Source organism: Condylura cristata, unplaced genomic scaffold (genome assembly GCF_000260355.1).
Source record: "Condylura cristata isolate star-nosed mole 26May11 unplaced genomic scaffold, ConCri1.0 scaffold00035, whole genome shotgun sequence".
NCBI classification, from domain to species: Eukaryota; Metazoa; Chordata; class Mammalia; order Eulipotyphla; family Talpidae; genus Condylura; species Condylura cristata.
Window position 1 is genome coordinate 1910478 of NW_004567136.1, and position 13747 is coordinate 1924224.

General features: G+C 40.1%; 1 protein-coding gene across 1 annotated transcript in view; it reads right to left on the reverse strand.

Annotated features, from left to right (window-relative positions):
• Nucleotides 1-13747, reverse strand: part of ARMC4 (armadillo repeat containing 4) — a 105058-nt gene that overhangs the window by 57751 nt on the left and 33560 nt on the right. Inside the window, exons 10-15 of the mRNA XM_004692947.2 lie at nucleotides 8967-9113; nucleotides 8365-8574; nucleotides 7000-7242; nucleotides 6573-6683; nucleotides 4528-4682; nucleotides 3642-3884 (exon numbers count right to left, since the gene is read on the reverse strand). Coding sequence (XP_004693004.1) covers nucleotides 3642-3884; nucleotides 4528-4682; nucleotides 6573-6683; nucleotides 7000-7242; nucleotides 8365-8574; nucleotides 8967-9113 — 1109 coding nt within the window. The remainder of the gene's footprint in view (nucleotides 1-3641; nucleotides 3885-4527; nucleotides 4683-6572; nucleotides 6684-6999; nucleotides 7243-8364; nucleotides 8575-8966; nucleotides 9114-13747) is intronic.

Here is a 13747-nt window from a genome sequence, read left to right on the forward strand (position 1 = left end):
CTTCATGTACAAAAACCAGAATTTAGCCAATAGGGTAAAATGTGTCAACCTAGAGAACTAATAATAAAATGAACTCAAACAATAGGAGAGTTTCACAAAGTGGTAGCATAAAAATTAACACCCAATGGCCCCTCCCTGGTGGCGCAGCGGGTTAATGCACTGCAAAAGAAGCCTAAGCCACTTCCGCATGAGTTCGATCCCGCCTGCCCCGGAGGAGATCCACTTGGCGTGGCAGACTTCTTCTGACCCGCCCGCTGCTCCCCTCAGCAGTGTACTTCGTGGATCCGCCTGTTCTGCTCCCCACTCTATCCCTGGTGAATTCTCTCACCCTCCGCATCTCTGGCCTGTACCCCAGTTCTGTATGAATAAATAAATCTTAAAAAAAAAAATTAACACCCAAATATACAAATGTCGTCGTCATTTTCCTAGAGATGACAATGAGATAAAGGACCTAAAGGTGGGGGAAAATGTTAAGCCCTCAACAACTGAGGTGAAATACTTAGGAATGAACAGAAAGGAAGGTACAAAACCCATATGAAGAAAATTTTAATCCATCTTCAAAGTCAAAGAACTAGGCTAGAACAAAGGCAGCTTCTATAATTTTACTAGTTAGCAGGAAGATAAGATGAAGGGGAGGTAAATGAAAGGTATGTGGGAGCTCTATACTCTGCTCTCTCTCCTTAGCAATGTTTCTGTAAGTCTAATGTTACTTTAAAATAGGTTTTAAAGAGAAATTTAAAAAAGCAAAGAGCCTGAGGTGTGGAAAAGCAATAACAGATATTTCTTAAGTTCGTAGCTTCAATATTTTTAATTTGTTTGGCATTTTACAGTATTTATTAGAAAATTACATTCCCCAAAACACAAGTGTTAACTGCTTTTTGCAATGTTGGTTTTATTTTATATACTTGAAGGTCAAATTACCTCCAGATGAATTCTGTACATATTAAACAGACACTAAAGCTCAACAAGAAAAGAAAATTCAGCGATGAATAAACTCACATTTTCATGAATTTAATATATCAGGATATATGTTACTCCATTTCAGATCCTAGGAGGGCTCTAATTAATATGAAATGATTTAACCTGCTGAAAAGGAAGTAGTCTAAGATTCTAAGAGTGAATCATTTTATGAAATCATAGTTTTCTTTTAAAATTACTTTAATTCAGTAGGCAAGCCATTATGAGAGCCTCCTTAAAAAAAAAAAGATTTATTTATTTATACAGAACTGGGGTACAGGCCAAAGGTGTAAGGGCAGTGAGAGGATTCACCAGAGACAGAGTGGAGAGCAGAATAGGAAGATCGATGAAGTACACTGCTGAGGGGAGCAGCAGGCAGAGGTCTGCCACACCATGTGGCCACCTCCAGGGCGGGGATCGGACTCACACCAAAGTGGCTGCCGCCAGCTTGTAGTGCTGCATACTAACCTGTTGCACCACCAGAGAGGGCCTTCTTATTTTTAATAAAAAATATGAGAATGAAATTGCACAAAGTTGATAAAACTATACTATGAATATATAATTTTATCCTGACATGAAATCTCAGTTTTTAGCTACAGTCATAAACAAATCACTAAAACATAAAATGACCAGTCATTAAAACAAGCTTATAACTTATGAACTATATAAGACTTATACAAGAGAGGCATTGTTTGTTATTTACCATTTAATTTAAAGTTCACAGATACAATAAATAAACATATCAATAATAGTATGTCTAAAATACAATGCTAATACTGTTTGAATTCTCATCAAACAAAAAATCTGTTTTCTGTAACTACTTGACTTCATCTATAAATATATTTGTAGGAAAACTACATGTACAATTACAAAAGGATTCATCAAGTTCCTTGTCACGGAAGAAAAGACATTGTTTTATCTTATGAAACCTTGTCCTAAAATTTGACACTTTGACCACTCTCTCTTTTAAACACTTTAAATGGCCAATGCAATACTTACAATAAACAACAATGGTGGTATCACACACTCAGATAGCAAAAAGTACTACAAAGCTATGGTAATCTAAACAATATGGTCTGGAATTAAAAGAGATATACAGACCAGTGGAATAGAACTGAGAGCCCAGAAATAAGCTCACACCTGTATGAAAGGAACCAAGTGTGTACACTGGAGAAAGGAATGTCTCTTCAACAAATGGTATTTTTTTAAAAAATGGACAGCCACATACAAAGAGTTGAAAGTGAACTATCTCACACCACAGATGAAAATTAACTCAAAAATGGATTAAAGACTTGGATTATGACCCAAGACCACAAAATACATAGAAGGAAACAGCAAAACACTCCATTACTATTAGCTGCAGTGATATCTTTGAAGATTTATTTCTAACATCAAGAGGAACAAAAGTACATAAGCAAATAGGTCTATATCAAACTAAAAAGCTTCTGTGCTGCCAAAGAAACTGTCAGTAAAACAAGACGCCCTACTGAATGGAAAAAAAAAAATTGTACACCCTCCAATTGACAAGGGGCTGATATCCAAGATCTGCAAAGAACTCATAGAATTCAAGAAACAAGAAATAACCCAAGCAAAACAATAACAACAAAAAATGGATGGAAGACTAAATGGACAGTTCTGCAAATAAGACATATTAAGTCCAACAGGAACAGGAACATTCATCACCACTTTTCTCAGGGAAATGTCTATCAAAATCACAATGTGATATCATCTCATAACTGTGACAATGGACCATATCAAAAAGATCAGAAACAATAATTATTGGTGAGGTTGTAGAGAAAAAGGATCCCTCTTACACAATTGGTGGCTTGCCCCTTATGGCAAACAGTGTGGAAGTTCCTCAAAATATTAAAAATAGGTCTACCATATGATCCAGCAAATTCACTCCTGGGTATTTACCTGAAGGATATAAAAACAGTAATTCTAAGGAATATATGCACACATATGTATTGCTATACTACTATTTATAATAGCCAAGTATGGAAACAACCCTGTACATGAGGACAGGTGAGTGGTTAAGAAGTTACAGTATACATATAAATAGATATACCTACGTCTATTCAACTGCCTTTGTACTCAAACTGCAACTTATACCTGCGCTTCCAGTCTGCTATCCTGCTCCACCGGAATTTGGACTACCTAAGCTGCCAATTTCATGAATCAAATTCCTTAAAAAAAATAACTCTCAACATATCTAGGTATAAATATATAGATCTACACACTCATCCTGATGAGTTCTGATTCTCTGAAGAAACCTAAAGCAACAAATGTGACCCATATGAGTTTTTCCCTTTCTGATTTTATATTATAAAATATAATCTTACACTGTTCTTAAATTGCATCACATTTAAATATTTCATTCCAAATTAGACAATAATTTGCTTAAGGACCAAGATCATAGATTAAAAGCCTTCGTTGCTTCCATTCGTTGGTTCACAGTTATTGGTTATTTTAAATCCTGCCAGTATGCACAACTTCAGCCCACCACCCCACCCTAGAGAACCTCTATTTCTGTTCTGACTTGGTAACCTTGAGGCTCTTCACATATAAAAACAAATCATACTTTTTCACCATTTGTGCTCCTCGGTGCCTTGAGATGACACCATGGCATGACAACCCACATTTCCCCCAACATTCAAAACATCTCCATCCCCTGGGTAACTTACATCATATTCTCGGGTTCTACAGCACAAGCACCAACCGCTTTGGTGACATTGACAAGAAGAGCTTGGTTCACACCAACAAGGAGGTTGACCAGTGGCTGGATGCCACCGCATTTCCGGACGATGACTCTGTTCTCATGTTCCTGGCAGCATTCTCCCAAGGCACCCACCACGTTCACCAGCACTTCTTCAGGCTGGTCAGTTAGAAGTCCCACCAGGTTTTCGATGACTTTGTATTCCCGAAACCTAAGTTCATCACAAGAAAGAGAGACGGGGAGGGGAAAGAAGAACAGTACATTTTTGTGTGTGTTATAAAGGTAGCTGATCATACTAGTTCCAAACATATTAATAGACAAAAATTACTCTGTGTTCACTTTATGTTCATTCAATCCCTATGAAAACCCTATAAAATTGAGATGAGTATAATTCCTATTGTGATAAGGTTCAGCAAGGATTCTACTATGTTAAGGGTTTCCCCTCCATATTTCAGAGACAATTTTACAAGAACAAAGTGAAACAAACATTTTATGTTAGATAGGACATGTGAATGTCTTCATAAAGAAAATCATCACATTAAGATAAGGAAGAGATCATGTGAACTCTAAAATATATACAAAGAAACAAGCTGAAGATTAAAATGGTCACTGTTTACATAGTTACTTTAAAATTTGATGAAATCATATTTGAAATTGACCATTGGTAGGAAGTGGAGTGGGACTTTTTAACTTTCTGAGAATCTCTTAATACTGCCAACTTAATCTAGAATGCACGTCTATGAAAACTACAGGAGCAGCATTAGAATGGACCCTATTAAAATTGCATTAAATTACATGCATGTGTTTCCGTGGTCCTATTTTCATTGCTGAATACTGAACACCTTTTCTCTTACTTGGTCACGTTCTTTTTGCTGATGGAACATTTCCATATCGCCCCTGTGACAGCAGCCAGCCTTTCCTTATTGTCAGTGTTACTGAGCAGACTGGCCAGAGTTTTAAGCCCTCCATGCATCCGAACGAGGTCCCGGGTTTCCTCATCTTCAGCACACTACACAAAAAGTCAATTAAGGGGCTGTCAGTGATCAAGGCAAATCAGGCTTTCAGTGATTGCTAGAGAGGTTGCCATTCTAGTAGCTATAAAACCTCTTCCAGAGAGTATCATTTTCTAAGCAAACCTCCAAGTAAAATAAAATTCTTCTGTATACTGGCAGCTATCTGACAGTGTGTCTCTCCCCTTAACATGATTTTGGCAATGTCAAGCAGTTTCTTCATACTTGGCAATTCTCCCAAGCCAGCCCTGAAGTAGCCAAGGCTTCCATGGAGACAGAAGAGGAAGTAGACAAGGAATCTAGAAAGTCATATGATGGAAGATTTTTGCATGGATGCTATTCAAAGTCTTAGTAGATTAGATGAGTTGATAGGGGTTGGTAGGCTCTTCAATGACGCCTTGGAGCAATATTCACAATAGAATTTCTGTGCCCAGAACAGTGGTAGTGTCAACAGCAAATGATACACTCAAACATGTTTCTCCATGTCTGTGTCATCCTGTGCATAAATGCACAGATGTTCCCAGACATCCATCATTCCCTGGTTATAGAGCTAAAAGATGAATGCAGCATATGATGTACTTTTTCCTAATCAGGCCGGTGTCTGAGGCTGCGTGTGACATATGTGTTCCATGCACCATCCATGAGGGGTTTTGGAGAAGTCATCCTTGTGGGGTCCACAAAGCATGTTTATATTGTATGTGATTTTTGGTTCTGGTTCAGTAGCAACTTCAAAAAATTAACCTGTATTTCTAACTTACTCTAAATGGTTACTCAGATAGGCATATACGAAAGTCAATGTTATATATATCCTTGCTATGAGCCAAGTTGTGGCGCCTCAAAACTTCTATGTTGAAGTTCTAACCCCCAACCTACAGAATGTGATGACAGTATTTGAAGATGATGGGTGGGGGGGAGTCTAAAGAGGTTGTGATGGTCCAGTGAGGTCACTACAGTGGGCTCTCCTCCAACATCACTGGCACCCTTATGAGGAAGGCTGTTAGGATCCAAAGGAAGCACCACGTGAGAGCAGAGGGAGGAAAGCGTGTAGACAGGGATATCCATGCACAAGGCCAGGAGAGGGGTCCCAGAAGAAACCAACTCTATCAGCACCTTGCCCTTGGGCTTCCAGAGCTGAGAGGAAATAAATTTCTATTGCTTAACACCTGCGTGATGTTTTGTTATGACTACCCAACAAAATTTCATACAGTCCTCTGCTGACATAACCCTTGCTCTGACTAACTTTTCAGAGGCAGATTCTCTCATTTTGCATTATTTTCAAATCCACCTCTTCAGGAAACCTCCAGTTAGGTAAAAGCTATTGTGGCCATATACTATATACTAGTTATTTGTCAAGGCCATTGCTTCTTCTCCTTTATGATTCTAATTATTTCTTCTCCTTTCTGTTTTTAATTTTTTCCCCTGCAAATTATGATCTTCAGATCCCACCAAAAGTTAATAAAGATTAAAAGTTAATAAAGCAAATTCATAAAAAGATACAACAGGAACACACACACACCCAACACATACACTCACTCACCCTTCTTGTCCTGGTAGGAAAGAGATTTCCTAAGATAATTAGATTGGGGTAGGACAGTGAAACATGGTGCAGACACCATGTCCATGTTTAGCTATTTTCCACTTAGGGAACAGCTTTAGGAGACAAGCTCTGTAAGGGTCTTCTACAAATGTCGGACCAGACATGAAGCAACTTTCTCTCTGACATAGATGGCGTCTACTACTAACACAGCGCAGCAGCTCTTAGAACTATGTGTACAGGAAAATCCTCAGGGGACCTGTCAAAAATGCACATTCTAGAACCTCTTCCCCAAAAATGAGACCTCAAGAACGAGTTCCGCGGGGGTGCACCCCAAAGCCCTTGTCCCCTTTACCTGGTAGATGGCCATGGCGCAATGCTGTTGTAGCTGCTCATTCTCACTATTTAGGTTCTTTACTAGATTTTCAATGATCTTTTCTGCCTTGATTACAGCCCGGTAGCTTTCCTAGGAACAAACGTGTACATATTTCTGTGCTTCTAACACAAACACAAGAATCGACTCACACGTGTCTACAATGAAACTGAATAGACAGTAGATAAACCAGGCTAAAAACACTGATAGAACAATGAGCATTTAAGCATACTTTTCAAAAGTGTATCGCACAATTAACACTTTAACGAATGATCTATTTGTTCTTCTCTAATAAGATGCTGGTTGGGGGGCATCTTAGCAGCCATGCTCATCTCAAAAATTACTTTTTTGATTAACGGACCTCAAAGGAAAGGAAAGGAAAGCAAGAGAGGCAGAGCGAGCCAGGCACCTCGGAGGCGCATTCCTGCAAGGTCCCCACCACCGGGATCAGCATGTTCTCGTGTGACGTCTTCAGCAACCGCGCCAGCAGCGGGATGCCTCCCGCCTTGCGAATGGCTTCCTTGTTCGCGAAACTCTTACTGCAGCTCCACAATGCTAGTGCCCCGCAGCGGGCTACTTCCACGTTTCTGGTCTCGTAGAGACTGAAGGGAGCCAAGTCCGCGGCACTCTGCCTGCAGTCCAGGAGAGCCACCTGCAAGAACGGACAGAGCGACAGACAGGGGGACCTTCGAAATGAAACGAGGCGCCCGTCAAACACTGCGGGGCTGCCAGACTCACCTCCGGCAGAAACGAGCATGCTTTTTAAAGACTTACTCGACATTAGGCAGCCGTCCGTGAAAGCAAAGAAACAAACCCTTCGTAATCCCTCCCCCAGATTTGGACGCTATTGCTTTCTGTCCTCGCTAGAAATTAAATCCCACTGAGACTGCATTTTCTTTTTAAGTAGCATTTTCTTTTGTTGCTATTATTTTCAATTTGCATTTTCTTGACGACTTGGGGGGGGGGACTGAACGTCTTTTTCATGCGTTTATTGGCCATTTTACATCCTTTTGTGAATGTGATTTAATCTGTTGCCTGTGTGCAGCTGGGTTTCTGTCTGTATTGTTGTGAGAGTTCTTTATATACTTCCGACATAAACCCCTTTCAGATACTTGTGTTTGTGGCCTGCCTTTTCATTTCTGGCTTTTAATTGATTAAACATCCTTGTTTTCTTACACAGTTGCTCATTTTTGCCAGTATTTGATTACTCCCCTCAGGTGTGGTCCCCTAAGTCTCCCACCACCACATCTCCCTGTCACCATAGTCCCTGTGTCCCCCCCACACACACACCCTCTCCTATCACTATACTTCATGTCACTTCACTGCTCTCCTGCCATGAGGCTGTGCTCAATCATTACTCCACTGGTAACAATGAGATAAAGAAAGGTCCGCAGTGCTGACTGCCTCCTCAGAGAAGAGTCCTCAAGCAAGGTCACCACATCCTCCTGGGTTACCCACCTGTCGCTTCCACAGAGCAGGTGCTCGCTACCCCAGCACTGTGCTCACAGGTGATGGTGTAGCCCTGCCCACAAGGCCGGTGAGAATAACCACCATTTTTGAATTTTAACATTATTTCAAAAATTGAGACTGACCATGCGTTTTGGTGACTTGTTCATGTAAATAGACAAAAATAAGGTTCAAGGACATGTCATACAAAAAGACGATTCCCAGCACCCGCCCTGTGGTTGTTTTGTGTTTCAGAACCCACAAGAGCTGCAGGGGACAGCACCTGGAGACCAGCAGGGGCTGATAGCTGCCCCTGGTCCTCACTCACCAGCCTCGTGATGCCTCCATGCTGCCTCACGGCCCGCCGGGCTCTTCTGAACTTGGCCACATTTGCAATTGTCTCAGCTGCCAGACATTTCAGGATCTTATGTGGGGAATCAAGTATATTGACCATAATTGGTAAGCCCCCCAGGTCAACAATATTACGTCTGATTTGGGGATTGTGACTGATTTCCTTCAGAATTTTTAATGAACCAATCTAAATGAGAAAAAAGTGATAGAAGAATGAGTGTTGATATAATCAGTGCTATATTTTTATAAATTCCAAGTCTATCTAAAAGCCTTCCCTGATTAAATTATTTAAAGAGATATTTTCTACCCCTGGGGTGACGCACTGCCTCTCTATTATCCTTCCATTATATAAACTGACAGTCATCGTTTAAGAACAGAGTAACGGAAAAGAATCAGAAGAGAAGAAAAGAGCAGCACAGTTAACAGAAGCAGCAGGCTGTTAGTAATAGCAGATTATTAACAACAGGAATTAATAGCAGATAAGGCAAGAAGTAGTAGGAGTGCAGACATCCAGCACTAACAAGAGGACCATGAGGAAACCTCACCCAGGTTCTTTATCCATGTGGCAAAACTACTTACTTTACATTTGACTTCATCGGTATCAAGCAAATTTATTAAAACTTCAAGGCCTCCAACATCCCTGATTGCCAACTGGCAGGTCTCTTGAGCTAAGTTGAAATCCTTCATCGAACACAACGCAATCACGGTAGCTGTCTGATTTCCTCCCTACAAAGACACCATGTCCCAGGCTAGTTAGTTACGATCACACTGTCATAGAAATTACCAAATGACTGAATTCATGAAGTGGACAGCGCTCTGAGTGGCTTATAATTTGGAAATGAATAATATAGTAGTGCAGAACTACAAGAAAAACCAAAGTATCAAAATAATATTCCAACTAAGAGGCAACATTTAAAAGTGTTCTGTTTGCTTAAGAGTGTTCTGTTTGCTTAAAATAGCTACAGTATTTAACAGTAGTAGGATTTTAGGTAGTCTTGGAGGGCAAATCTTGCAAGATCAACTGAGGCATGTAAGTTTTATGTAGAAATAAAAGGTAGTCTATGTGGTTACTGAACTAAGTAGAACTTGTAACACAAACAACCTCTGAAATTTATTCTTACAGTGTATTCAGACAGTCTAAAATAGGGAAAACCTGGGGAAAGGAATACTGTGGGGGATAGGGGTACAGTACAACAGTCACTACTGGAACCCTAAGTCAGTAGGAAGACTAGCAGGAAATTCCATTAAGATGTGGCCATGGCCCTCCCTGGTGGCGCAGCAGGTTAAAGCACAGCACTGAGAATCTAAAAACCGCTTCCACATGAGTTCGATTCCCGCCTGCCCCGGAGGTGACCACATGGTGTGGCAGACCTCTCCTGACCTGCCCGCTGCTCCCCTCAGCAGTGTACTTCGTCACTCTGCCTGTTCTGCTCCCCGCTCTGTCTCTGGTGAAGCCTCTCACCACCCCTGAGCCTCTGGCCTGTACCCCAGTTCTGTGTGCACAAATAAATAAATCTTAAAAAAAAAAAAGATGTGGCCATGAAGCTAATGGGCAGGTTGATGAAGGAAAAAAAAATAGAAAGCTTCACACTGGTGGTCAAAATGCTGGCTGACCATAGAAGATCATGTGAGTCAGTGTCCACTTAGCTGACTACCACCTTTGAGAGCAGCAGGGAATTGTTCCTTTAAGGTTAAAAAAAAAAAAAAATCAAACACTAATCAGGGAAACAGATCTGGAAATTAAAATCAGAATTCACTGCAAGAATTCTTAATAAATGCCCACTGATTTGAAAATTTTCTATAGCGCATAGCACAATTCGTTTTACTCCTACTGCTATTGAGACTGGCTAGTAAATTAAGAATTCCGCCATCAGAACTGAAATTGTAAGACACTGAAGCAGTATTTCCAATGTTGCTCAGAATAAACTATTTTTTAAAGGTGATCATAAAAGACAGCCTAGTATTCCGACTTTAAAACATAGTCCAAGTGACTTCAAATAAGTTCTTTTCTGAAGGAAGACACCTGCAGATTGTTTAACTTGCTAATCATTAGTTTTTATTGTCATAGCTGTCATAGCTACTACACACACACACACAGGTAAAGATTTAGCACACACAAAAGAAAATTATATTCAAGCTACCCAGCCTCTTCCTTCATATCATACAAGGACACATACATAAATCCTCTTTGTGAATTCACAACCATATGTTACTTACAAAATAAGAACTAAAGTGGGATTACTAGTGAGCAAAAATGACAAAGTGGTGGCAAGGTTTAGACTTCATCTTTTCTTTATACTTCCAGAAAATTCCCTCCACATCTCTAAAAGTGTCATGAACCACTCTCCATGGTGACATCACTGACAACTTCTGCCTTCTGTCTGTGGCTATGCTGGTCTGTCCTCTCTAGTCAAGATTCAGTTTAAAATGACAAAAGCCTTAATTGTACTACTTATATTTAAAATTAGTTCTCAGTTTTTTGTGTCTTCTACTTGATGTGGAGAAATTTCACCATTATTAAATTTCTCAAAGTTGGTTTTAAAACTTAAGATGATAAACTGCCTATTTGTTACTGTCACTTCATGTATTCCCTTATTTGAGGGCGCAGGGACTAGCTCTTCCAATACTTCCTACAGGAAAACAAGGGGGGGATATTCTGGAAATTGCAAAAAAAGACTCTAATTCCAAAACTAAGGAAAATAATAGAAAAGAAAGCAAAAAAAAATATCAGAAAATCAACTTATGAAATGAAGCTATTTTCTGCATTTAAATGATATAGGAGACAGAAATCTCCCTCCTCACCCCCCCCCCCCCAGGGGAGCTGAAGAAACAGAGTTGGGGGTGAGATTAAAGGTTTGAAAAACATCTGGTAGAGAGAGTTCTTTAGGCAGAGGTGTTAGACTCAGAAATAGCAAGCAAGAACACAAGCTCTCAGTTGAGCCATGTCTTCCCCACCAGACAGCTCCCTGAGGAAACAAGCACTGACCGAAATGTCTCTGTTGTGCGTGCTAGAGTACTTTCTTGACAGCAATTCTTGCCATGTATTTTCTTTGGTTACAATTTCCTGCTTATATACCCAGCACAACTGCTGTTTCTTATTTCAAGTTCTCTTAGTTTTTCTCTTCTTTAGTTACACTTCCATCGTTTGACCTTTAGTTCATTATTTACACTGCAACCCACAATATTACTTTTTTTAAAGTAATATATTAGAGTTGCAATGGGTGCCCGAAGGTCAGACTTTCTTTTTTTTTTTCTTTTTTTTGTGAATTATCTCTAGGCCAGTTTTGAAGTCAAAGTGTGGAAGTTTTACATTTACCATTAAGTAGTTAGATCCTTACAAAAAATAATTTCTCTAAATCATCGGCTTTTTTTTTTTTTTTTTCTGAAAATCTGGAAACATATTCGTAAGGTTTGAGGGATTTTTTTAGACCAGTTTTTTATTAGGGAAAGTTAGTTTTTCCACATTTCAGGATTTAGCTCTACTCTTGTCACTGACCATATTCCCCGAAGGATTATAAATCTCTCAGAATGAATACCAGAGGATGGGAGCCAAAATATTCAACATACAAAGCCACAAATGTTAGCCAATTGCTATTCTTTAAATACCAGCCATGTCAAAGGATTTTCAAATGCTCATTCTACTTTGACCAGATGCCATAAACATCTCACTCTAGAGAGCTAGTGTGACTATGCTCCTTTTCAATTAAATATCCCCTGAGAGCGCAATTAGTTGCCAATACTTATTTTCACATTTTGTCATGAATTTGCAGTTGTGAGGTTTCAAGAGCTGGAGAAAACATAATAAAATATTATTTTACTAGCTTTTGCAGGGTTTTGAAAAAATGCTTTCATAAGCTTTTCCACTTCTTAAATTAATACAATTCTTTTCAGTTGTCTTCCTACCCCTGCATCTCCTCAAACATCTCTAAGTTCTGTCAGATTTTGGATATTTTGCAGCTCACATTCCTTTCTAGGACCAGGTGGTATTTGTTCATTGTCAAAATCAGGTTTCAACCATGCAGAGTTTGAATGAATGTTTCTTTCTCAAAATTTCTTTGGGAAAGACTGATGAATAGAGGACATTTTTCTAAACAGCATTTTTCATTAGTTTAAATAAAATCTTTGAGATAAAGTATTGCCCTTATTGGGCACAGGTTCCCCCTGCTATCCAAAAAGAAAAAAAGCATTTCTATAAAACCTTTCATGAGTCAAAATGGCATTAAGTGAGGAAGCAATTACCATTCGCTTATATGGAAAAAATTTTGTGCATCCCAATTCCCAAAAACAAACCTACCAAATGATACCAAACAACACAAAAAACCTACAACAACACTAGAAAAGTAAAAGTGGGAATGAGCTGATAAAAATGCAGCCTAAATAAAGCAGATCTCAGGGAAGGGGCTTGGCAGTGCCAACCCTGGGGCACACTGCCCTAAAACGCTGCTGCACAACCAACGCTACTTTTGCTTTTCATATTTTGTCATAAAAGTGAAAGTTCTCCTCACATTTCCTTCAATTAGTAAAACCAGGTACCAGCATAGGACTCTCCTGAAAGTAAAGTGGCATAACTTGAACAAAATTTTTGGGAAATAAATGTGAGCCACCCACCCAGAGCATTACCCGCGCACACTGCTGCTGTTAAACATGAAATCTTTCTAAGTTGAGATGAAGATCGTCTTCAAGAGTGCCCTATGGAGCAAGTCGCATCTATTCATTTTTGTATTCTTTCGATCAATCCCTCAACTGGTTATTCACCAAGCCTGATGCCAGGCACTAGACATAATTTGGTCAACAAAAATAGACACACTCTGCCTTCCCAAGTCTCACGGTTTCGTGGAGATTTTAATTTTTCAAAGCCCATCCAAAACAAATGGAAACATGAAGTCTGAGAAGCACCATCAGGAGGTGGTGTGGTGCAACAGCCACCTGGAGAGAGGCTGGGACAGAGCTGCAGACCAAGCCAGGGCATCGGGGAAAGACAGTGTGAATTGGGGTCTGGGCACAGGGAAGGAGTTTTCCACAGCAGAAGGGGCGTGAGCGATGAGAGACAGGCCCATTTGGGGAAACAGCAAGTGTGAAAACCCTACAGCAGATCACGGTATGTTTCACACCTGCAGAGCACCAGTGTGGCTCATACCCAGAGAATGCAGTACAGAGCGGCCCAAGGTGGGCAGGACAAGTAGGTGGGCAACAGAACTTGCCAGGCCCATTGGCTGGGTTGAGAATTTCAATCTTTAATCAAGACTAGCAGGATGTATTCAAGGTGGTTGCTTGGGGTTGGGTAGGGGAGAACTAGCACGAGTTGAGTGTCTCTTTAAAAGCTCACTCTGGCTGCTGTGGCCCTTGGTGTGGAGGATGGA